At 42.2% G+C, this 26,664-nt stretch overlaps 1 protein-coding gene across 3 annotated transcripts in view; it reads left to right on the top strand.

The window, feature by feature from the left end:
* Positions 1–26,664, top strand: part of SLC38A6 (solute carrier family 38 member 6) — a 67,964-nt gene that overhangs the window by 1,501 nt on the left and 39,799 nt on the right. For all 3 annotated transcript variants that reach the window (XM_058655608.1, XM_004597632.4, XM_058655609.1), the window contains exons 3-5: positions 2,456–2,529; positions 21,434–21,486; positions 25,984–26,023. In XM_058655608.1, coding sequence (XP_058511591.1) covers positions 2,456–2,529; positions 21,434–21,486; positions 25,984–26,023 — 167 coding nt within the window. The remainder of the gene's footprint in view (positions 1–2,455; positions 2,530–21,433; positions 21,487–25,983; positions 26,024–26,664) is intronic.

The raw sequence follows: 26,664 nt of genomic DNA, 5'->3' as shown, positions 1-26,664 counted from the left end.
GTGTGATCCATACTCATTTATAACCTTAGCAGTTGTTGTGGTGGTATCAACAGTAGTTTAATCCCCTGCCTAGGGCATTCACATCGTGTATTCAAAGTGCTTGGTTTCAGTCCCCAGCTGTACCTCTGCTTCAGATCTAACTTCCTGCTGATATGCCTGGGAAGCAGGCAACAGGTAGAGAGACCTGGGCGGAATTCCTGGCTCCTGGCTCGGGCCTTGTGCAGCCTCCCTGTTACAGGCATCTGGGGAGCGAGACAACGGACAGAGCACGCGTCACTGCTTCACAGCATTTCAAGGAAATAAAGCAAAAAGAAATTCATATTAGCTACATCAGGTTTTCCAAAAATGAATGCCATTTTTCGCTAGTACAGATTACTTCTAAACAGCAATTTGGAGAACGCAAATAAAGCACATGAACTTTTCATTCCTGGCCGTTGCCTCCTGTTGCTGTTGCGAAGGAGTTTCTTTCACTTTATTTGAAAGGCAGAATTACAGAGAAAAAGAGAGAGAGGGAGAGAGAGAGAGATCTTCCATCCCTGGGTTCACTCCCCAAAGAGTCACAATGGCCAGTTCCGAAACCAATGACATGGCGCGACCATGGAAACCAGGAACCAGGGGCTTCCTCTGGGTCTCCCACATGGGTGGAGGGGCACAAGCTCTCAGGCCGTACTCCGCTGCTTTTCCAGCCATCAACGGGGAGCTGGGCCCAAAGTGAAGCAGCTAAGAGGCCCTTAACTGGCACCCACCCACAAGGGATGCTGCTAAGGCGGCAGGTTGAGGCTTACGCTCTACCCCATGGCGGCAGCCACCAGGCTTATGGTCTAAGACTATTTCTTGGCGTCTTTCAAGACAGGGAAATAGACCAGCGTGCCCCAAATAGAAAACATCGCTTGTGTTTCTGGATTCTCAGCACCTTGTGTATGTGGCCTGTTGTTATAATGTGTCATGATGATTCGCTTTCAGGTTAATCCCCCCCCCCCCTAGCCAAACTGTAAAATCCTTTAGGACTCAGCCTCATCACCTGGAGCCAGGACTCATGGAATGAATGTACAAATTTGTTTTGTCTGTCAACTTGAAGCAGATCTGTTTTACTAGGAAATTTAAAATGCATAGGTTCTCATTTAGGTTTACTTTCTGTCTTTATCCCAGATTTTTTTTAAAGATTTTATTATTATTATTATTGGAAAGCCAGATATACAGAGAGGAGGAGAGACAGAGAGGAAGATCTTCCATCCGATGTTTCACTCCCCAAGTGAGCCGCAACGGGCCGGTGCGCGCCAACCCGATGCCGGGACCAGGAACCTCATCCGGGTCTCCCACACGGGTGCAGTGTCCCAGTGCATTGGGCCGTCCTCAACTGCTTTCCCAGGCCACAAGCAGGGAGCTGGATGGGAAGTGGAGCTGCCCATATGGGATCCCGGGGCATTCAAGGCGAGGACTTTAGCCGCTAGGCCACGCCACCGGGCCCTATCCCAGATTTTTTTTAATAAGCAAAGGATTATGGGATGTATTGACAGACTATCATAATTTTTAAAAAGTCACAAGACGTAATTGGAGGGTTGTTGTTTTCCTTTGAAGAATTGTGTTTTATGTATCAAAGTTTACAAAAATGTAGATGCATAGGACTAAATGATATTGAGTGTTCCTTTCGTGATTCATGCCAGCCCATTGCTTTGTGAGGTCTCCGAGCTGGATCCACTGACATGGGTACTTTCATCTTTCAGTTCTGCTACTTCTTAATGAATGTTAACTGAACCACACACAAGTTCTTTGATGCAGCAGGGACAGCTCTAGAACTGGTCCAGGGTAGTCTACCTGAGAATGAGTAGGAGGCATGCTTCCTTTTTGGTTCACACTGTTGGTGAAAGGACTTCAGTCATTAACATCCCTGGTGCATTTTTCAAGTTATGTCATAAAGAGTGTGTTAATTGTCGTTAAGAGTGTGTGTATGTGTGTGTGTAGATGCTAGACAGTTCAATCTTGATGTTTTAGGTGAAGGTGTAGTGGGGATGTCCGCATCCCTGGAATGGCAGGGAGAGAAGGGGAAAAGGAAGATACCGGGATTTTATAACCAAAACTTGTATATATAGCAGGAATAGGAAAATATGTAAAGATTATTGGATATTAAAAAAAATAGATTGTTGGATGGCTAAAATGGGAAAGACCATGGCTGAAACAGCAGTCAGCAGACAGTGGGAAAGGAACACATTTATATTTTAAATAGTTTTTTTTCTTTCTTTTTTCTTTTTGATGTTGCAAACAGAAAGCAGGCATTTTTCACATAAATTTGGTAAGCATAGAAAAGTAGAAAAGTATATTCTTCATGTCTTCAGTGGCTGGAATTTAACATTCGTTATTAATACTTGAATGTGAAGTGATTTGTTTTTGTGATGAGATATCATAGAGAAGAAGAACTTTGTGCGAGAGGCTGAGCTTCTGTTCTCTTGTGCTTTAGTTTCTTGTTGCTGGTGGTTGCCGTCCTGGCTTCGTACTCAGTCCATCTCCTGCTCAGCATGTGTGTTCATTCAGGTGAGTGAAGGTGTCGCACCATGTCACTGGACAAGACATCCCTGGAGTTTGTGGGATGTTTCAGTTTTCATTCCCAGGAGGCATTCGTTCTCTCTGGGTAGCAGGTTGGAGTGGAGACCTTCCAAAGGCCTGGAGAGACTCAGTCCCTTGGGGGCGTGTCCAAGGACCGGCCGCCTCCGTACATATCACACGGCCAGCGGCCAGCTTCGTGCCTGCCTTAGCGCAGATCAGGGGAGGCTCCCAGAAGGTGTGAAAGGATTCAGACCTTATGCTCACGGGGAGGCAGCCTAATCATCCTTCTCCTGGGCTGATCATTTCCTCAAGGAAAACATCTTCCCAGACCCCCCCTCCCCCCCGCTGCCTTTCCTGTACCCTCGTCCAGGCGGCTACACACAGGCAGGGACAGCAGAACGCCGAGGGCAGGAGCAGGGTCACAGGTTTGGAATTTGTTTAAAAATGCCTTGTAGCTTTTATTTCAAGTCGAGAGCAAGGTAGTTTTTCCTTAGTGACAAAAGTATGTACATTTAACATTTTATATATATATAATTATATATATTTATATATATAAAACATCATATATATACAATGTTATGTATATATATATATTTGCACTTACCAAGTGCCCACACGGCAGGTTGGGTCAGCCCTAAGCACAGAGTGGAGCTGGGAATGCAGTCCACTTAGCAGTGTTGGTTGCACCCCAAGTTCATGAGTCCCTGCATCAGTGTGAGAACCCTAGGAAAAGCTTGTGGCTTCAGTCTGGCTGTTGAGGCCGTTTGAGGAGTGAGCTGGTGAATGGAAGATCTCCATCTTTGCCTTTCCTTGTAACTCTGCCTTTCCAATAAAAATTTGTTTCTAAAAAAAAGATTTTTTGAAACGATTTGCCCAAATATTCTTTTTTAAAAAAATTATTTGATAGTGTGTGTGTGTGTGTGTGTGCCCGTGCAGGTAGAGTGAATGAGTGAGTATACATTGAGAGAAAGAGGGTGTGCTGTCTTCCAGTTCACTCTAAAACCAGGACTGGATCCAGGCCACAGTCAGAGAGCAGGAATTCAGTCACTGTAGTGGGTGGGGGGACTCAGTCACTTGAGCCATCCCTCACATGTGGGGTCTGCCTTGCTGAGCAGCAGGAGTGAGGAATCAGACCCAGGGACTGAATCCAGGTATTCCAGCGTGGGAGGCAGACTTCATCAGCATGTAGCCACCAGGCTCAATGCCAGAGCCCTCCAGGGATTCTCACACAAAACCACTTAAAGACCTGTAGTTTGTAGCTGCAATTTGTACCACTGTGTTTGGCCATCCAGCCCAAAAATGCACGCCTCTGCTCTAGGAGCTTGGGGCAATGTGCAGATAGAGAAAAATGCTAGACAGATGCACATCCTAATCTCAGCGTAACGAGCGGTTCAGCACTGCATCTGAGTTCAGGGGTAATAGCCGAAGGTAAGTACCTGCGTGTTGTTAAATGTCCTTTGAAACTTGATCAGAATTCTAATTTTGCATTTTGAGGTTTTTCTGCTTTGTATGAAAAAAATCATTTTTACTGCATTATAATAGTTCATCTAACCTCTTAGTTGATTCTTTGCATGAATTATTTTTAAAAAATTAACACTTTCGTCAACTGGGTGCAATTATGTTTTCACTAAGTACAATGATTCATTAATTTCAGTTAGTTGAGAATAATGGTTAATTTATAGATATTGCTAAGTAATTTTTTTCTCTCCCTCAGTTTCTGTATGTTTAACTAATTTCTAAGATCATTATTCTGTTCTATAACTATGAGATGCATGAAGTGAATATATCTATTTCTCTTTCTTTTTTCTTTGATTTTTGTAGCATACTTGGGTCCATGAACTAACTTCTTCGCGGGTTCTTCATATATACGCCTGTCTTCCATTGAGTTACTCCAGTCACTGTAAAATTCTCTGTAGAGGTAGGCTTTTCTTTTTAAAAAACTATATTTCATATATAATTAGAAAGCAACATGTAACCTATTAACCCCCATCGTCAGAATTTCAAAATTTTTTTTAAGATTTATTTATTTTTATTGCAAAGTCAGATGTACAGAGAGGAGGAGAGACAGGAAGATCTTCCGTCCGATGATTCACTCCCCAAGTGAGCACAACGGCCAGTGCTGCACCGATCTAAAGCCGGGAACCTGGAACCTCTTCAGGGTCTCCCATGCGAGTGCAGGGTCCCAAAGCTTTCGGTCATCCTCGACTGCTTTCCCAGGCCACAAGCAGGGAGCTGGATGGGAAGTGGAGCTGCCGGGACTAGAACTGGCGCCCATATGGGATCCTGGCACGTTCAAGACGAGGACTTTAGCTGCTAGGCCACGCCGCCGGGCCGAGTGATATTTTTACAACAAAATAAACATCTCATTTTCCACAAACTTTTTGAAGTTACCCTGGTATAAGGTACCTGGTTTTCTCTAGCCTTGTAAAATAGGGCTAGAGAAAAAAAAATTGTAAAATTTATCATCTGTAAAATAGCAATGGTAATACTTTCCTTTCAGCATTGTGGTGAAAATGAAGCATGAGCATGTATGATTAAATGTCGCTCCTTGGTAAATGCTAATTCCCCCTGTGGGCGTTGACACAGCATCATTGCTAAGGAGCTGCATGGATTGCTCTTGCAGGAACCATGGTCCCGTTCCCATTTCTTAGGAGCATTTCTGTGCGGCAGCTAAATCCTTGGCTCCCCTCCTCTGCCTCCCTGTCAGCAGGAAGCAATGAGCGTTCTCCAGCCTATTTCAAACATGCATCCGTGCATTTTAATGTTCCTGGAACAAAACAATACAGCCATGTGGACTGGTGTCATTACGAGTGCTTCAAAAGTGTCTGTGGCTCCAGCATCCCATATGGGCGGTGGTTCAAGTCTACTTCCGGTCTGATGTGCTCCCTGCTAGTGTGCTTGAGAAAAGCAGCTGAAGATGGCCCGGGTACCTGGGCTGTCTACCTGGGAGGGCTGATGGAGTTCCAGGCTCCTGGCTTCAACCCTAGCCCTAGCCATTGCAGCCATTTGTGGAACAAACCAATAGATGGAAAATTCTCTCTCTCCCCCTTTCTCTTTCTCCTTGTCTCTCTCTGTAACTTTCTCTACCTCCTAGGGAAGGGGTCGTTTGATTGACTGGTAGGTCAATTGCATTACATGAGACGGGGGAGGTATGGCTTCCATGTTGTGACCCTAGGCTAAGCTATCCATCTGCCCCCATTTCATTTTCCTTCCCCCTACTCCCGCCCCCTCCAGAGATTTCCAACCTTTCTAAGTGTTGCCAAAGAATGCTGATTCATCACATCTTCTGTAGCTACTTCCTGCTGTTGGTGGTATAGGCCTTGCATATCCCAGCTTCAGAAATCTCTCCCTATCTTATCTAATGGGTCTATCTCATGAGCTAGAGAATTTCCAATCATTGTCAGAGGCTATGCATCATCGTTACTCTTAAAAGTCATTTGCTTCTGAAACAGACACATGTATTAATCAGCATGAGCAAAATTGGAAAGAAACAAACTGCAGGTGGAATTCCTTTTAAAAAGGGAAGATTGGACCTGGTGCAATAACTCAATTGGGTAATCCTCCACCTCCAAGTGCCAGCATCCATATGGGTACTGGATTGTGTCCTAGATGCTCCACTTCCATTGTAGCTTCCTGCTTGTGGCCTTGCAAAGCAATGGAGGATGGACTTGGAGGCCCAGTCCTTGGGACCCTGCACCTGCATGGAGATCCAGAAGGAGCTCTTGGCTCTTGGTTTCAGATCAGCTCAGCTCTGGCTGTAGTTGTCATTTGAAGAGTAAACCAGCCGATGGGAGACTTTTCTGTCTCTCCTTCTTTCTATAAATCTGCCTTTCCAATAAAAATAAATAATTCTTTTAAGAGAAAAAAAGGGAAGATAGTATTTTCCAATTTCCCAGATACAGGGTGATGATAGATTATTCCTGTACAGATTGTAAAACCGTTTAACTGGAGCCCAAAGACTGTAATGTGTTCTAGTGAACATTCTACCATTAGCGTGGAATGACAAAATCCATTAATCACTGCAGAGGCTTCTCCTTGCTCTTCAGGTATATATTCTAAGGCCTGTTGGCTGCCCATGACTACTATGGACAGTGTCCATAGACTTGAATACTTGAGGAAGAAGTTGGCCTGAAGTGTAGGCCAAATTACCTGAAATGGTAGCCAGCTTTTTAAAATTAGATTTATGTGACATACTCATATCCATATTATACTAGAAGGGCTCGCTCGGGAGTTCTATTAATAGTAGCTTCCAGAGAGACAAAATAGGAAAAAAAAATGTTTGCCTTAAAATGCCGAAGTTTGATGTGGCAAGGGCAAAGGCTTTGCTGATTTTTTTGTCCTTTGGAGAGGTCTTTGAGATCTAAGGTTGGTTCACAGGAATACGCAGACTTATTTTTCATGTGTACCTGGTTTTGTTTCTTCCCTTTGCATAGGAGTCAGTAAAGGAAGCCTTACATACATGTGACCTAACATGCAACATGTGCTAAGGCCAGGGAACACACCCACGGACTCTGGTCCCTGAGAGGCTCTCCTGACGCATATGAAGCCAACAGGACGTGAAAAACAGTCTGCTTGTTGAAGCCAGAGGCCATTAGGGGGCCCAGTCCCTCAACCCCAAGCTGGTGTGGATGTGGCCTAGGAGCTGTGCACATAAGCCCCTGCTTACGGTTCATTCCTAACAACCACTGTTAGCCCGCTAAACTCTTGTCATATCTCTTCTCTGGGAAGACGCTGAACGTGTCGCTCTGAGTAAATGCCACGATTATTTATTTATTTGAAAGACAGTTACAGACAGGAGAGGGACACGGACAGAGAAAGATAGATCCTCTCTGCAGTTAGCTTACACATATGGCCATAATGGCCTGGGCTTGGCCAGGAACCAAGACCTTAAGCCAGTTCTCATGTGGGTGGCAAGTACCCAAGCTCTTGGTGCCTTCTTAGGCACATGATCATGGAGCTGAATGGGAAGTGGAGCAGCCAGGGCTCCAGCTGGTGCCCAGTGGGAAGCAGTACCGCAGGTGCTTCCCTTCCCCACGGGCGGTGGCGTAGCCTGCTGCCGCACAGTCAAGATCCCTCCTGAGTGTGGCTTGTACAGTCCAGCGTCGACTGTCCCTCTGCTCGTGTCTCTCGGCCTGTGTTCCCATACTCGCTGCCTCACTGTTTATGTCATATGTTTAATTTCATTTTTAAGCAAATGTCATGTACTTTTATAGCATTGATTATATTCCAGACATCATTCTATGATGAAATATTAATTCATTTAGTCCACATACCAATACTGTGAGATACATATCATTGTTATTGCCTTTTTTTTTTTTTTTTTTTTGGAGAAAGCTGAAGTTCATTGAGGTGAAAGTCACTATTCCGAAGTCCCCCAATTGGGAGCTGGAGGAGTTGCATCCATACTGCGCTCACTGCTGTGTAAGCATGGTGGGAAGGCTCCGGCCTCCACGCCTCTGTACCCAGAGGAACACCAGGCTGGTTAGGAGTACTCCTCCCAGTCTTGCGACAAATTTTGCCTTGTCCATCAGATCAGATCTTTTTAAGAAAATCTTGTTTAAAATTGCAGCCAGACTTATTCCAAACATATCATTTTATTATCATTTGGAATGCCTGGTTAAGAAAAATATTCAGAATGATTACTAGAATTATCATTATCATTAGTCTGCTTTAGTAATAGTATTAGTAAGTGCATTTAACTGAGTAATTGAAAATAGTCAAAGAGGAAAAATGTTCGATCTCTTCTGGAAAAGATACCTCAATGTGCAGAGTTGTCCAGTACACAGGCATCCCCCCGTGTCCCACCATTCAGGAGGGTCTTGCTCCCCCTTGAAGTCCAGGAGGATTTCAGGAGTGCAGCCATAGCATCCCCCCTTTAGAATGGGGCGAGAAAAGGGAGTGTGTCCCAGCTGAATCTCAAACTCAAGATGCTCTCCAGCTTCTTATCTCAGTAGTTAGTCAGCTTGCCATACTAAACACACAAGGGGCCCAGAAAATGTAGCTTGTATCAAAGATGGCAGTGACCTAACAAAGGCAGAGGTTCTCATGCTCAGACAGCAGTTACTTCGTTCATTCTTAAGCCCTCTGTCCTTTAAAAAAGAAAAAACATTAAACTCTTAACTGATGTCGTTTTAGAGTACAGGCTGATGATTCCAGTCGAAGCTACACGTGCACAACTAAGCTGTTTTTGGATTTCTCCACTTAGGTGTTTTATAGGCCCTTAAGCACAGAATGTTCAGAATTAAACGTATCTGTTTCTGGTGCCTCAACTATGTTTTTCTTCCCGTATTCTTGCATCTGCCAGTTTATAGCTCCTTCAGTTGCTGCAGTCACTCATTAATTAGTTTTGTAAATATTTCTGAGATGTCTAATTCACCTTCCATTGCTGCTTTATAGAGGAAGCCATAACTCCTCACTAGGGTAGTAATAGACCTAAATAATGACATGCTTTTAAATTTTTTAAAAAAGGTTTATTTGTTTTTATTTGAAAGGCAGACTTTATATAGAAAGGAGGAGAGACAGAGAGAGATCTTCCATCTGCTGGTCCACTCCCCAAGTGGCCCCAAGGGCCAGAGCTGAGCTGATCTGAAGCCAGGAGACCTGCCGTTCAAATACATAAATAAACAAGTCTTTGAAGAAGCAGAATCTAGTTTGAAAATATCACATGGAACATGATTTCCACAATATCATGATATTCCAGAAGGGGCAAAACTATGGAGACGGTTAAAAGTGCAGTAACCACCAGGAGCAGCTGGGCCTCAAGATGGTGCCCATATGGAGGTGCCCATATACTCTGCTCTGTATCACTGGCTTATTCTTTTTTGTTTGTTTGTTTTTGTTTCTGTTTTTACAAAACTAAAGACACTCCCATAGTATGAATGGGGAAGAAAGGATGAATAGAACACAGAGTTTATAGTTCAGTAAAATGACTCCATATGGTATTATAATGGCAGATAATATGTCATTAATTGTTAAAACTCGGAATGTGCAACACTAAGAGTAACCCCACTGTAGCTTGTGTGGGTGGTGTGTGGTAATGGCATGTCCATATGGGTTCACCGTAATGGATACATCATCATCTTCATCCCATAGAGCTGCAGCTTTGTACTCTTTGACCATGTCTTCATCCCTTCCCTTCCCTCATCACTACCACTATTAGCCACAGTGTGGAAAGTTGGTACCCGAGGAGACTGTGCATACGTAGTTGTTACAGGTACACTACAGCTCCCAATTTTCAGTGAAGTTTTGCTGCAAACTTAAAACTGTTCAAGTAATAAAAAAAAAAATCAATTAAACACAAAGAAAGAAGCAAGAACTCAGAGAAAAGAAGAAACAGTTGATACAAGGTCTAGACGAAAACTTTTTCTTAAGATTTATTTGTTTGTTTGTTTATTGGAAAGGCAGATTTACAACGAGGAGGATCCTTGAGACAGAAAGCTCTTCCATCTGCTGCTTCACTCCCCAAGTGGCCTCGATGGCAGGAGCTGAGCTGATCTGAAGCCAGGAGCCAAGAGCATCTTCTGGGTCTCCCACATGGGAGCAGGATCCCTAGACTTTAGGCCATCCTTTACTGCTTTCCCAGACCACAAGCAGGGAGCTGGGAGGGAGGCAGAGCAGCTGGGATACAAATCGGCTCTTACGTGGGATCCCCAGGCATGCAAGGCAAGGATTTTAGCCATTAGGCTACTGTGCTGGGCCGAGATGAAAATGTTTTGAAAAATAACTTCTTTTAATGGCTTCAGAAAACAGAAAGAAGATATTGCATGGGGGGCAGTGCAATGGTTTAACTGGCTAATCCTCCTCCAAGCACCAGCATCCATATGGGTGCTGGTTCGTGTTCTGCTGTTCCACTTCCCATCCAGCTCCCTACTCATGGCCTGGGAAGGTAGTGCAGAATGGCCCAAGTCCTTGGGACCCTGTACCTTCATGGAGACCCAGAAGAAGCTTCTGGCTCCTGGCGTTGGATCGGCTCAACTCTGGCCTTTGTGGAAGTGAACCAATCTCTGTCTCTCCTTCTCTGTATATCTGCCTCTCCAATGAAAATAAATCTTGAAAAAATTATAAAAAGAATATATTCAGAAGAAAAGAGCCCCAGGAGTTAAAAATAAAATTAATTTACTAGCTGGGTTGGAAAGTTAAGGTAATTTGCTAGGAGCACAAGAGGAAAGTAAAAAACTGGAAAAATGATAAAGAAAAGATTGTAAAAATTAGAAGCTCAGTGCAAAAAGTCCAGTATGCAAGTAAAAGGAAGTCCACAAAGAGAAGCAATGAAATGGAAAGGTTAAAAATTAGCCGCAGAGTGGCCAACGCAGTGGAGGAGCAGTCTAATTTTCCATTCTGCGGCGCTGGCGTCCCATAAGGGTGCCCGTTCACATCCTGGCTCCTCCGCTTCTGATCCAACTCTCTTCTTATGGCCTAGAAAAGCAGTGGAGAATGGCTCAAGTCCTTGGGCTTCTGCACCCACATGGAAAGCCCAGAGGAAGCTGCTGGTTCCCAGCTTCAGATTGGCTTGTCTCTGGCTGTTGCAGCCATTTGGGAATGAACTAGTGGATGGAAGTCCTCTCTCTCTCTCATTCTCTCTGTAAAATCTGCCTTTCAAATGAAAGTAAAGCTTTGTAAAAAATTAATAGCAGAATACTACCAAAAATGAAGATTATGACCAGATTAAAGGAATTCCTCTCAATATTGAATGTAATGATTATAAAATAACTTATACAGATACATACTGTGAATAATCAGAAATGCAATTATAAAATAGTATGAAAAAGAAAAATTTTTTAAAATGCAGTGAATCATGACAAAGGTCTCAGGAGCAGTAATATAACTTAGTCAATACCTTCAAAATTCTTGGGGAAAATTACTTGAATACAGGATTCTAGATTCGCCCACACTATCAACTTGTGTATGAGGTTTGAATAATTACCTTTTTACATATGCCAGATCTCCAAAGGTTATTGCCACGTGTCTTACTTGATGAGTAGTGGGTGTTATTCTTTTCCAGAGTCAGGGAGTAACAAAGCAGCAAGGACGCTAGCACAGGGGAGAAGCGAATGAAATTCTCAGAGTATCAGTTGAATAGTAATTCTACATACCACCTACAGATTGCAGTAGTTCTGTTCCCCAAGGCAGGGCGTGCTTGCCCTCAGCATGGTGTCAGAATGCAAACCCTTCTATCCCCTGACCTGAAGGAAGCACCTTCTTATTTGTCAATTAGCTCTACTGAGCAATCTTGGCTGACTGTTTAAAAAAAAAGTCTCAGAATAACAGGCATTGCTCCATGTTAGTGATAAGGTGAATAAAGTAAATGAGTGAAGAGACATGGGGCCAGCACTGTGGAGTAGCAAGTAAAGCCATGACCTGCAACGCTCGCATCCAATATGGGCGCCCTGTGTGGGTCCCAGCTGTTCCACTTCCAATTCAGCTCCTTGCCAATGTGCCTGAAAAAGCAAGAGATGGCCCAAGTATTTGGACCCCTCCACTCATGTGACAGGCTTGGAATAAGCTCCCGGCTTCTGGATTCAACCTTGCCAAACTCCAGCCTTTGCAGCAGCCATTTAGGGAGTGAACCAGCAGGTGGAAGATCTATCTCCCCATCCCCCCTTCTAGCTCTGTCTTTTTTTCAATAATGAAATATAGAAGAGTAACAACTCAGACATGTTGATGTGCATGTAAAGAAGATAAGAGCAGATATCTAGTATATCTCCCAAACCACTGGGGGTTAATGGTAGTATCATTAACACAGACAGGGACACAGTAGGAGGAGGTATTTTAAAATAAAAATGACTTTAGTTTTGAGTATGTGGGCCATGAAGAATACAGAGGTGAACAGGTTTTAAAATCAAAATACTTAGAGGTTATCCATCCGTTCACTACTCTTTATTTACTGGGCATATAAATACAAATTAGATCACTCCGTGGCCTCCCTGGAAAAGCCCCTGTCAAATAGAACAGAGGAAAACAGAGGCAAATGATTTATAATGTATGATAAATGTGACAAGGAAGACTAAACTGGAGAAGTAGACAAATTTCAGAACATAATTATGAGGATTTTTGTTTTTAACAATGGTGAGGAAATGTAAGGGTAAAGGCCCCTCTGTTTTCTCTATTCTATTTCTGTTGTTTTGTGTTTATTTGGTGTGGTTTTGTGTTTTGCGTATTTAGAAAAAGCAAAAGGTTTTTTCAGTGATCCCCAACACATTTACAGTTTTTTTTAAAGATTTGTTTATTTTAATTTGAAACGCAGATTTACAGAGAGGAGAGGCAGTTTTTTGGGGGGGAGCAGGGGAGGCAGAGTGGTGCTCTTCCAACCACTGGCTCACTCCCTAAATGGCAGTAACTGCCAGGCCTGAGCCAGACTGAAACCGGCAATTTCTTCCGTGTGGGTCTCCAAAGTGGGTCCAGGTACCCAAGGACTTGAGCCTCCTCCACAGCTTTCCCAGGTCATGAGCAGGGAGCTGGCTTGAAAGTGGAACATCTGAGACTTGAACCAGCACCCAGGTGGGATGACAGCACTGCAGGCACAGGCTTGGCCTACTATACCATGGGGTTCTCTTCCGACTCCAGCCATCTTCCCTGCCTCTCCTGGTTGAACAGCTGCCCCTGCCAAGGGCAGCCACAGTGAAATCCTAGAGACTGTGGATGTTACCTTCCATGGCAAAAGGCATGGCTAAGGTAAGAGTGTGCAATAGCTAGGGGATCCCGGTGTCCTTTATAACACAGAGAGAAAAAATCATGGAAGAGGGAAAAAGCAGTGCGCCTGGAAGGCAGAGGTTGGTGCAGGGTAGTCAGGAGGCATGCCAACGGCTCCCAGGAGCTGTCGGGGACAAGAAACGCACCGTTTCCGGCATCTTTAGGAGAATCTGAGCCTGCTTATTCTTTGATTTTGACTCAGTATGACAGATTTTGACTTCTGGCCTATGGAACCGCGAGGAACTAAATTTCTGTTGTTTTTAAACCACCAGTTTGTGCTAATGTCTTGGAACAGCCACAGCACTCTGAGACTATACTTATATAATGCTGTAGCAGTGACATAAAGGAGAAACAGACACAAAGTAAATGCTATTTATGATACGATTTTTCCATTTAGTAGACAGATCTTAGCAAAATTCCAAATAAAACCATGTTTTCTGTATTTATATGGTAATTGTGCCACTAGAAAATAAACCATCAACCACGTTTTAATAGCATCTACAATATGCTTGATACACAAAACTTATTTAATCAAAGTTAGATGCATGGATGATGACTTATGGATGTATTAACACTATACACACTACACATATTATATTAGAAGGATTGCATTTACAAGTTCCAAAATCTACATATATATAGTCAAGGTTATCTTTGAAAATCCCTTATCTAACTTTTAAAATAGAAATTTCAGTATCTACATGGCACGTTAGGCGCTGACATACTGTTTCTCAGTAAAGCTGATGAGCTATTATTTATTTATCCAGCTCGGCATTGGTGGCCTAGATGTCATGTGAAGAAGTAAGCTGCGTTAGGGTTAATGTGAATTCTGTTCAGCTCTGTACGACGCGCTCAAGAAACGGGCTGGAAGACAGTCGTTTCATGTTTCCCTATCATTTGCAGTGAGAGCCCACCGATCTCTGTTTTCATCCTCGTTCCCGTGATTAGTGAGCCCAGTTCAGTAGACTCAGGATTGACATGTAAGCTGAGTACGTAGCTCCATCGTAAGTGGACCAGTGTTCTTATCTCATTCTTTTCCCTAATGAGTCATTTTCAACTTGGCTTGAATTCTCTCCCCCAGAGTAGTTGGTAGTGTCTGGAAAGTTTCTGATTGCCGCACCCAGGGATGAAGGGGAGGGCTGTTGGCAGTGATTCCTTCTTAATGTTCACCTCAACGATAAAGCCAACACATCTTTCCACAAAAGCTAATTTTCTTTGGTTGAGGTTCAGAGAAAGATGAATGAAGCATACCCTAAACTACTCTCATCTTCCTGTTGCTTTAACAAAAGCCTCACAGAGGCTGGCTGCGCAGGAAGATTTACTTCGACTCTTGGTTTGAAGGTTGGCCTGTTCGTTCTGGTGATTAGTGAAGACAGTGGATGGTGGGGCATGTTCTAGGAAGGGTCACGTGGCAAGCTGGGACTCAGGGCTTGAATAACTCACACAAAAACTGCCCTCCAAGGTCATGCCCTCCCTGGCCTAAGTAAGGACTTTGTCCAGGTCTACTTGTTGATCACCATGGCTGGTGATTCCCTTTTTCCCATGATCTGTTGCTGTGCCCTTATGTTGAGAAGGCTGAGTGTTTACTTGCTGTTTCATAATCATATTTGAGCTGCTCCTGTTCTTGTCTTTTATTGAGTCTAAAAGATGAAAACTGTTGTGTAACCCAAGATATGACTATGTAAATATTGTTCGGTTTAGAGCTGAATATATTGGGCTACCAGGGCCTGTCAGTACATGTGTTATTCCAGCCCCAGTTGCCATTTGAAACAATGTTCTGAGTATTTTAGCAGTCTGTTTTATTACATTAAGTGCTTTAAAATCAAGCCATATTCACTTGCATTTAAATGCATAAAAAGAGAGTCAGAAGGGATGATAAAACTGCGTAGAAAATACGTGAAAAATGAATGACTTATAATGGACACCGTTCGGAAAATAACAGAAAACACAGCATAGAATTAGAAAATAAGGGTACATTCCAATGGCTGACTTCCTGAGAGTTGATCTGTATTTGAATAACTCATGTTCTTCAACCCAGATCCAAAGATAATATTGCTTCTGCTGAAACTTGGGCTTTGTACTGTAACCAGACTTTATTAATTGTCTCATTTCAGTGGAAAATGCAAAGCAGACAGAACCTGGAGTGACTAGCTGGAAATGTTCCACTCTGTCATGGGAAGCAGCTTTCCAAACGATTCCTGTGGAGGACAAACTCTTTGTGTAGTCAAAATAGCACCAAAATGTGTCTTGATGGTACATTAAAAAAGTTTTCCCTCAATTTATTTGATTAATATGTATAGCCTTTCTGCCCCCCTCAAAATATAGCATTGATTCTTCTAATATAAAAAAAAATTTCCCAAAATAGACTGCTAATTACTGTTTTCAGTTATTTGTTTAGGAAGGATTGTGCCAAGCACTCATTGTATGAATTCCTGTAAAAGACTGAATTAATTTTGTGATTTTCATAATTAATGTTATTCTTGTTCTGTAGGAATATGACTAATCATCACCACATATTACATTCCTGTCTCTCAAAACATCTTTCATAAAATGTTGACCATAGGAAAGGCCCAAAAACATTATTCCCTGTTAGTGGAACAATCAATATTTCAATTATTAAACACCAGAGAGAAGTTTAATTGCAGCTTACGTAAAACTTTTTAGAAATTTGATAGAGGAAATGAAACTAGTGCTATGGGTTTTTATTTGTCTGTTTCCCTTGGGGGGGAGGCAGGGAGAGAAACAAAAAGGCAGCGGGCTCTCTTCTGGTTGACCCACAGCTGCCTGCAGGACTGGGCCAGGCTGAAGCTGACAGCTAGGAACTCAGTCCAGATCACCCAGGTGAGTGGCAGGGCTTCAGCTGTCGGAGCCATCAGCTGCTCCTTCCTAAGGTGCGTATCTGCAGGAAGCTGGGATTGGGATCTAAGCCAGCAGTCAGACCCCCGTGTTCGGATGTGAGATGAGAGCATGTTATTCACTGGCTGAAGCACCTGCGGCCAGTAGAGAGAGAGAGAGAGAGAGAGAGAGAGAGAGAGAGAGAGAGTGTTTAATTTATAAATACAGTGTCAGCATCCCCATTAAAGTCGTAACAAATATTCACACACACACACCCGCAAAGACTGCAAAAGAAGACTAAACAGTCGCTGCTGCCATGCATGTATAATTCATTCTATTCTCTTTGTGGTTTGCCTTATGGATGTGTTCCGACGCTTCGTTTTCCACTTAAAAATGGCATTGGCATTTTTCATGTTACCGTAAACATAACATTGAGTGGCTGTGCTATTTCATCAGCTATACCTTCCATAATTTACTCAACCACTTTCCTGCTGTCAGGGGTTTAGGCTGACTTTGCTTCGCCGGGGTAAATAATGCCAGGATAAGTGTCTCGAATGTAATGATGTCTCTGATTTCAGTATCCTAAGGTGGAAGTTCCCAGGGATGGAATGTTTTGGATATTTTTAAGTGTTCATTGTCCAAATTGCATTCCTGTAGTCAGTACTGGCTTACACTATTATGAGTTTTTTAAGAAATTGCCCAAATGACAGAAGAAGAAAACGCTAGAAGTATTTTGCTAGTGTTGTTTTGATTAGCACGTTGAGACGGTCCAGAAAAACCATGAAAGAATGAGTATGTAGGAAAAAAGCATTTGGCTGACTGTGTACACATTTTATTTTAGTAAAGCCTCAACGTTAAGCCGGAGCCGTTATTCATATTCATGATGTCCCAGGCTGGAAAAGTGCTTCTAATTTTTGCAACATAAAAGAAGTCTGATGACAGTGAAAGAATTGAATGACTAGCCAGATGTGCTGACTGGAAAGCTAGAATTAGGACTGAAGCACCACCTTCAGCCTCCATTTGAAAGTCTAAGGCTTTTTCTCCACTCTCGAATTGGGAAAAAATTGCTACATTTCATAATGTTTGGATGACACTGAAAAATAAAAGTCTCAGTACAAATTGAAGATTGCAAAAAATGTTTGCTATTATTGTCGTAAGTTGTAGTTAAAACTGTCTTTTTTGTTTTGTTTTGTTTTGTTTTAAAGATTTTATTATTATTGGAAAGCCGGATATACAGAGAAGAGGAGAGACAGAGAGGAAGATCTTCCATCCGATGTTTCTCTCCCCAAGTGAGCCGCAACAGGCCGGTGCGCGCCGATCCGATGCCGGGAACCAGGAACCTCTTCCAGGTCTCCCACGCGGGTGCAGGGTCCCAAAGCTTTGGGCCGTCCTCAACTGCTTTCCCAGGCCACAAGCAGGGAGCTGGATGGGAAGTGGAGCTGCTGGGATTAGAACCGGCGCCGATATGGGATCCCGGGGCGTTCAAGGCGAGGACTTTAGCCGCTAGGCCACGCCGCCGGGCCCTAAAATTGTCTTAATAAACTTTTAATCTGATTGTATTTCCTGGAATAGTAAAAGTTGTTTTTTAGTTTCTAAGGTTAATAATAAATGTTTAATTTGTGTAAGTAGCAATTTATTTTAGAGTCTTGTAGTATAATGAGTGTTGTTCATAGTAAAGCAACCTGCTCTTTCATGTTTACTAAATTTACTAAATAGATTTATGTTCTGATGTTTAGAATTAAAACACTAATCTATACTTTTTGATGAATATTTTTAGAAGATTTATTTATTTATGTGAAAGTAGAGTTGCAGAGAAAGAGCAGTTCCATCTGCAAGTCCATTGACCAAATGGCCCTAATGGCTGGAGCTGGGCTAGGCCAAAACCAGAAGCCTAGAATTCTGTCCTGTTCCCCACCTAGAGTGCAGGAGCCCGGGGACTTCGGGCCATCTCCCAGCCATTGTGGCCACTTGGGGGGTGAGACCAGCAGATGGAAAATCTTCCTCTGTCTCTCCTTTGTATATCTGACTTTCCAATAAAAATAAAACAAAAATCTAAAAAAAAAAAAAAAAGAATATCAAACTCACAAAGATCTGTTAATTAAGGTAACTATTAATTTTCAAGATGATATTTACTTCAAAATTCATATATGCTTGAAAAATTGATTTTTGGCATTTTTAATTTTTAAAGATTTATTAATTTGAAAGGCAGAGTTACAGAGAGAGGGAGAAAGGGAAAGACAAGAAACCTTCAGTCCACTGGGTCATTCCCTAAATGGCCAAAGGGGCCAGGGCTTAGCCAGACTGAAGCCAGGAACTAGGAACTTCTGGATCTCCCACATGGGTGCAAAGGATTTGGGCTGTCTCCCACTGCTCTCCTTGGGCTCATCAGTGGGGAGCAGGATCAGTGGTGGAGTAGCTGGGGTTTGAACCTGCACCCGTATGAAATGCCTGCATTGCCAGCCGCAGCTTTATACACAATACCACAACACCGGCTCCCAGTATTAGATTTTATAATTCTGCTTTTTATGTTTGTGTTCTAAAACATATCTACTTCTACACAAAAATTATTGAAGTCTTTCATTTTTAAGAATAAAATTTTGGGCCCGGTGCAATAGCTTAGTGGTTAAAGTCCTCGCCTTGCAGGTGCCGGGATCCCATACGGGTGCTGATTCTAATCCCGGCAGCCCCACTTCCAATCCACCTCCCTGCTTGTGGCTTCGGAAAGCAGTTGAGGATGGCCCCAAAGCCTTGGGACCCTGCACCCGTGTGGGAGACCCGGAAAAGCTCCTGGCTCCTAGCTTCGGATTGGCTCAGCTCCAGCTGTTGTGGCCACTTGGAGAGTGAATCATCAGATGGAAGATCTTCCTCTCTGTCTCTCCTCCTCTCTGTATATCTGCCTTTCCAATAAAAATTTAAAAAATAAATCTGAAAAAAATAAAATTTATAGGCAAATTATTAGGAAATAAATGAGGAAATTTCCCTGTGCACTGTGATAGCACTATATAAGTACATTGTTTTAAAAAAACATGTAACATCCAAAAGATTGGTAAAGTTTTATCAACTCAAACAATAGGTTATTATTAATTGACTGGAAAAGTTCCTCCATTTTCTGTTTCCCATCATTTTCTTTCTCATCCTGCCGTAACATTCAAAGGCTATATATGGGGTTTTTGAAATGCTCAGTTTTATTTCATTTTATTTTCTTTTCATATTTTTTTATGATACAGTTCCATAGGGTCATAGGCTCAGGGATTTCCCCTCCCACCCTCCACATTTCCACTCCCTTCACCCACTGGTTTATTTCCTTATATTATTACAATAGTACGGTCCTTCAACAGCAGTCACCAGTCCATCATTCTGATGTTTAAATGTATCCTGATGTTGTAGGTAAAGATAACGGTAGAGAGTCCAGCATTCTATTGTCAGTATTTCGTTGGAGTGTGTTTCTACTGGGGAGTGGGGATGCATACTGCTGTGTATCCTCATTTCTCGCTGTGCTAGTCCCCAGTGTACAGTTCCTCTAGGCGGATAGTGTCCATACCTGTGTACACACACGCATACATAGATCTTGTCTATGAAGGTTGCCTTATATTAGAAAGAACATATGATATTTGTTCTGTTTGGGATTGGCTTAGCTTTACATATCTGGGAGTCTTTAGTTATGAAATTACAAAGGATTCTTTTGTTAATATATAGTGGTGATTGAAAGAAAACCCATGTGTGTCTTGAGAGGAGGGTATTTTGAAACTAGCTCTAAGAACTGCTGAGCAGGGGCGATGTGATGGCATAGCGCGTTAAGCCACCTCTTGCGATACCAGAGAGGCGCCAGTTTGAGTCCCAGCTGCTCTGCCTGTGATCCAGCTCCCTGCTAACGTCCTGAGAAAACAATGGAAGAAGGGTTTGGGCCCGGGCATTCACATGGGTGACCCAGCAAAAGCTCTGGACTCCTGACTGTGGCATGGACCAGCCCTGACCATTATGGTCCTTTGGGGAGTAAACCAGAAGTTTACTGGTTTTCTGTAACTCTGCCTTTCAAATGAAAATAAAATAAAGCTTTCTTAAAAAAGAAGAAATGATGAGTCGTTTGACTTAATAGGATGTGCACCTTGCTGTTCCAAGCCTTGGTAGCTGCAAGTTTGTTTCTCTTCAGTGTCAATACTATAAATATGTGCGCCTTTCAGACAATAGGATCTTACAGATAGCCGAGCCACTAGTTGAAATATGATGCTGTATGAGCTAAGGACACTTTGTTTCTTAGACGAGCCATTCCGTTTTTATAGTTTTTATGACTACACTCCTTGAACATGTGAAATAGGAATGTAATTTATTGCTCCTTAATGATGAACAGAAAAAGTATGTGTCTTACTAATTAAAACAAGCGCATATCACTTCCACCAAGACGTTCTGACCCTTGTGCTAGCCCTCCTGGATGACAAAGGATGAGCTTTTATCAGTTTGCGTCTCTGGCACAGAAGCTGTGGTCGGTGTAAACTTCCATTTTGGCAATGTGTGAGTGTTGCATCGTGACGAGTAGGATCTTACCAAATAATTGTTCTGTTTGAATTATTTCAGCCAGGATGGTTCTTAGACAACCTTGAAATTTGCTACATTCTGCCTCTCTATTGCTGTTCTTTCTCGTAGACTATAAATTTTCAAGTTTCCCCCAAGAATGGTTAAGTTCTGCATGTAAGTTTATAAAGCTTATAAATTATGCGGATCTGAACTACTAAGACATTGCTTAATGAATATTGGAAGTGTCTGAGCTATTTTCAGTACTTCAGAATACTCAGTGGAAATCACGGGCTTACCCACTATTAACCTACACGTATTAATTTAAGATTAGTTACGGGGAAATGTTCTGTGGGTAGATGGATGACTGTTAGAGACCAAAATTAACAAATTCTGTGTGCTGATATTGATTACATTATACTGAGCATAACTGCTTCATAAAGATGGAAAATAATTGTTACTATGTGCAGGTTACAAAACAGTATCTTTCAGAACGTTACAGGAAGTAGAGAAATGAAAGAGGAGTCCTTGCTGATTTTTAAAAATGCAAACGGTCACTACTGAGTAGATGACATAAACCTAAAAACCTCAGGCCTTGTGAGTTATGTTTTGTCATGATAAAGATTTTATGAAGTTATTAAATGCCTTTTTAGAAAAATATCCAGTTAAGTTCGGCCTCTCTTCTTACTATTGCTGTTGTTCAGAATTTTCTTATGTTTGTGTCCAGTCCTGAGGAGCCTGCACCCTAAGAATGATTGTATTGTGCGTAATTTGTAGTAGTGGAATGAGTTCCTGCCCTCTAAGAACTGGCATACAAACAGCTTTGTGCAACAATGAACATTCCGGTTTCTTTCCACAGCTGTAACGTCTTATGAAGACCTTGGACTCTTCGCGTTCGGATTACCCGGAAAGGTAGTTCTCATTTTATCCAGAACCCAAAGAGGCACTTTTTTTTTTTTTTCCTGGTCTTGAAGTTAGTAGAGAAAAGTGTATATAAGAGAAAGAATTAGAGAAATGAAAGGAAAACAAAATTAAATAACAGAAGCAGGAGGGGAATTATGGGAGCAGGAAAAGAGAAGAAATCTGTTGTGTGCTCTGCCGAAAACCGCATCGATAAAGTTAATTCAGCGCTTCAGCCTGTAGTATATTCCATCCTGATGAGGGAAGGCAGTGACTGGAATAGCACCAGTGGCCTGTTGTAAGTTTCTTCCCGTACTAATCGTATTCTCTGCATAGAATTAAAATCATAGCATGACTGTTTACAAAAGCTGTAATTATAGGAGCTGAACAGTGTTAAAAGATTATGTAGTTAGCCGTACTTTTACAGATGAGGAAGTTAAGGACGACAGCCATGAAGGGGCTCATTTATCAATCATTGCAACAAGTACCGCTCCGCATCCCAGAATACCACACTCCGATCTGCTTTCTTGTACTTAGCGGGAAAAAATGACATCATTGGTCGCTCCTTTTTGGTAGGCGTCCTGATGCAAGAGGTGAGGAAGGCACTGTGTCCTTCCACGGGCAGTCAGGGGCTCAGTGTCACTACTAATGTGGTGGTATTGGTTGGTTTAGTTTTCTTCAGGTGCTGGCATACCTATTTTTTTTTTAAGATTTATTTCTTTTTATTGGAAAGTCAGATATGCAGAGAGGAAGAGAGACAGAAAGGAAGATCTTCCATCCGATGATCCATTCCCCAAGTGGTGCTGCACAGATCCGAAGCCAGGAGTCAGGAGCCAGGAACCTCTTCCAGGTCTCCCATGCGGGTGCAGGGTCCCAAGGCTTTGGGCCGTCCCCAACTGCTTTCCCAGGCCACAAGCAGGGAGCTGGATGGGAAGTGGAGCTGTCAGGATTAGAACCAGTGCCCATATGGGATCCTGGCACGTTCAGGGTGAGGACTTTAGCCGCTAGGCCACACTGCGCCGGGCCCTGCGCTGACATACTTCTAAAGCACATGTTAATTTTGGCTCCAAGCAGGAATTTTTCTTTTTTTGTAACTAAAAAGGTGTTTAAATGCTTTTTGTATTATTTAGTTTTAAATTAATAAAAATATACAAATATATTATGTATAACATGTTTTGAAAGATATACACATTATGAGGTGACTGAATTGAACAAATTTATATATGTATTTTATATGTATATACACACATACACAGGCTTATTATTCTTTTGTTTTTTATTAAAAAGATACCATATTTTTAGATGACTAAACGTAATCTTCCAAGAAAAGAACCTAAGAGGAAAAAGATATAGCCATTTACTGGGGCAGAAAACCTGTATTTACATTCTCATTAACTTTCTTTTACAAAATATGAAAGAGAATATTTAGATCATGTACTACGTAGTCTTGTGGCTTAAACCTAAATAACTTGAAACTTGAACAAAACAGAATTCATTACTAGAAAACCAAGGGTTTTGTTAATCATCTTTGATAACTATTCCTGTTTCCTAGAGATCAGAATGTTTGGTGCAATCGGTATTTTCCTACATCTAGTTTTTAAAATTTTGTCTTATTTGTTTGTGTAAAAGAATTACAGTAGGGTCTTGTACTATAGCCTAGTAGCTAAAGTCCTCACCTTGCATGCGCAAGGATCCCAAATGGACACTGGTTCTAATCCAGGCAGCTCCACTTCCCATCCAGCTCCCTGCTTGTAACCTGGGAAAGCAGTAGAGGATGGCCTTGGTACCCTGCACTCACGTGGGTGACCTGGAAGAAGCTACTGGCTCCTGACTTCGGATTGGCTCAGCTCAGCCTGTTGCAGCCACCTGGAGAGTGAATCAGCAGACAGAAGATCTTTCTATCTATCTCCTCTGTAAATCTGGCTTTCCAATTAAAAATAAATGAATGTTAAAAAAAAAAAAATAGAGTTGCTGAGAGAGATGAGAAGAGAAAGATCTTCCATTCTCTGGTTCACTCCCCAAATGGCTCCAACAGCTTGGACTGAGCCAGGCCAATGCAAGGAGCCAGGAAATTCATCTGGGTCTCCCATGTGGGTGGCAGAGGCCAAAGTCTGGGCTGTCTTCAGCTGCTTTTCCCAGGTCATTAGCAGGGAGCTGGATTGAAAGTGGAGCTGGATTGCAAGTGGAGCAGGTGATACCTAAGCTGACACCTATGCAGCGTTACCCCCCAAGCCATAATACTTGCTCTACCCTGCATCTAGTGTAACCAATAAGGAGAAATGTTAGTTGTATAAGAGAATGCCCCCCATTAATTTGTTATAAATGTGTCTCTAAATATCACTGGTACCACATTATGAGTGTCGCTTCAGATTAGTATTTCATGCATTCCTTCTGTAGCAGCCACTTAAAAGAATAAGGATTGATGAGTTTCATTTTCCTAAAGGTCTAGATTGCCTGCTGATTATTTTAATGTGTAGACATACTTCTTAGTAGGTAGGCGCACTGGACAAGGGGGGGCTCTGAGGGTTGCCTTAGTGTTCATTTATATTTCCTTCTACTTCCATGGTTTTGGTACAGTGTTATATGAAGATGAAATCTGAGAGGGTAGTCTTTTTCTGAAATTAAAAAAGGAGTTTTGTAACATTTTGAACTTTTTAGCAAAGTATTTTGACAGGTATTTCTAAATCAATATCTTTAGTTATTGGACACATAACTGTGCAAATATGTATTGTATGCCATGTTAAGTCGTGAAGGTAGATGATAGACATTCATTTTGCCTTTCTAGGTGTTAATATAGCAAAAGAATGGAAAAATAGCCATCAGTAGGGTATGACTACTTTTTGTAACATGTTAATTAAAAGAAATCTGGATTTTTTTTTTGGTCTTTTTCATTTGTACAGAAGAATATGTGCCTAGGTTCAAGGAAAAGATTTCACAAATATCTGTCACATTTTGAAACTAATTGTTAAGTACGTTGAAATGCAAAGTTCTAGAGAACACTAAAATGGAAACCACATTACCAATGACACTGCGCCGACTTTTCCTGACATTGGTATAACTCCACAGATCTCAGGGCATCCAAGCCCTAATCAAAGACTGTGTCACTGGCAGGCCAGAGCTGTGTCCTGATGGAGTTTCTGGCAGAGATGGGTGTGAAGGGTGATCTGTTCCCAAGCTTGGAGATGGGATGATAGATAGCTAGTCAGGGCCACACATACATCAGGGATTCTGACCCACCAAGATTTGAGAGACTCAAAGGCCCAAGTGGAAACACAGTATTTTTAATCATTGCCCTTGAGGGTTTATGGCAGCCAAGAATGGACAAAGATCCTACCTGCAGTTACCCAGGAAACTCAGCACTCCAAGCCTGCAGTACTGCAGATTGAACTTAACCCTTAAGCATATTTTATTTAGCTCAAAACTTTGATTTTTTTTAAAAACTGGCTGCCAACCAAGAGTCATGAAAGTTTGAAAAAATTTCGTTTCTAACGTTCTTTAAAACTCAGAAGATTGGGCCCAGCGTGGATAGCCTAGTGGCCAAAGTCCTCACCTTGCACATGCCAAGATCCCATATGGGTGCCAGTTCTTATCCCCGCGGGCCCGCTTCCCTTCTATCTCCCAGCTTGTGGCCTGGGAAGGCAGTAAGGATGGCCCAAAGCCTGCATGGGATGCTTGGCATGGCCCAAAGCCTGCACCCGCATGGGAGACCCAAAAGAAGTTCCTGGCTCCTGGCTTTAGATTGGCTCAACTCAGGCCATTGCAGCCTCTTGGAGAGTGAGTTAGTAGGTGGAGTTAGCCCCTTTCTCTCAAAAACTTGAGCTACATTGAGCCCACATTTCATACACTATAATTGTCTGGAGCTGAGTAGTTGCTCTATTTTAGAGAGGGAGGAGTCTCATACATACTGTGTTCCCTGCCACTTCTCAGTGTTTCATACCCAACTCACTTCCCGTTGTTATTATGTTTGCAGCATTTTGCATACATTTTTAAGAGCTGACAGTGTTTGGGTTCTAGGATTTTTTGGTTCTACTGTAATTCCTTGAACTGGGATGCCCAAAAGGTTGGTCTTTGCCAACAGATAACACTCTAAGGCTTGTATAACTTGTATTTATGCTGTATAATTCTGGCACTGCACACTCCATGCTGTCCTGTTCAGTTGTGAAGTAGCATGGTAAAAATCAGTAAGAAAGGGAGAATGAGCCTCCCCAGGTAGACTCAATTTCAGTATTTTATGGCTTGATAACGGTCTGCTACTAGCTGTCAACACTTTTAACTATCCAGAAATGATTGTCAAAATATTTAGGATAACTATGAAACTATTAAATAAAGACCTTTTTATGTAGTGTTTGTTGATTTGATGTGCAACAAATAGCTGGAAAAAATTGTTTTCCAATTTGTCTTCATTCATGAATTTTGCATGTTTGTCACTTAGTTATTGACTCTTAATGAAGTGCTGATGATTTCAATTATATACCGTTTTACTTTCTGAATATATTTGTTCCGTCATAGGTGGTGGTGGCAGGTACCATAATAATTCAGAATATAGGAGGTAAGCATGGACCGGTGATTCTCTTACACATAGCGTTATGAATGTGCTGTTGTTTTCATGTGGACTCTAAACCCCTTCAGCCATGGTGCCTCCAGAAACCCCGTGCTTGCCTCATTCTTCCTTGACAATAGCTTCTGAATTCAGTTTTAGCTGACATCGATTCTAGTCTTGTTATTGATCTGAAGCAAGCGAGCCAAGCGTTGGCTTTCATATTGTTGTGATGGTGCCATATAATTTAGAAAAACTTGAGCTGATGCTGGACTGGTTCCCGTCTCCATTAGCCCTAATCACCCCCATCAGCAGGTGCTGCTTGAGACAGTGGTGCTCTGTGGAAAACCATGTGCAGATAAACAATGTCCTCTTATTACCAAGAAATGGAAAATGGTCGAAGTGTCATGTTTCTAGAAGTGATCTCAGTTTGGGGAACCATGTATAAATACAAATTGCTATTGTGATGGGCGTTTTGCCTCATAGTTAACAGCCTGTTAAGAAGTCCCCATCCCATATTGAAATGCTGGTATTTGATTCCTTTCTCTACCAACTCCAGCTTTCTGCTAATACATACAGATCCTTGAGAGGCAGTGGTGATGGATGGCTCAGGTAACTGAGTTCTTGCCATCTGTGTGAGACCTGGATTGGGT

Source organism: Ochotona princeps, chromosome 26 (assembly GCF_030435755.1).
Source record: "Ochotona princeps isolate mOchPri1 chromosome 26, mOchPri1.hap1, whole genome shotgun sequence".
Classification (NCBI taxonomy): Eukaryota; Metazoa; Chordata; class Mammalia; order Lagomorpha; family Ochotonidae; genus Ochotona; species Ochotona princeps.
This window is presented reverse-complemented; position numbering and strand designations above follow the sequence as displayed.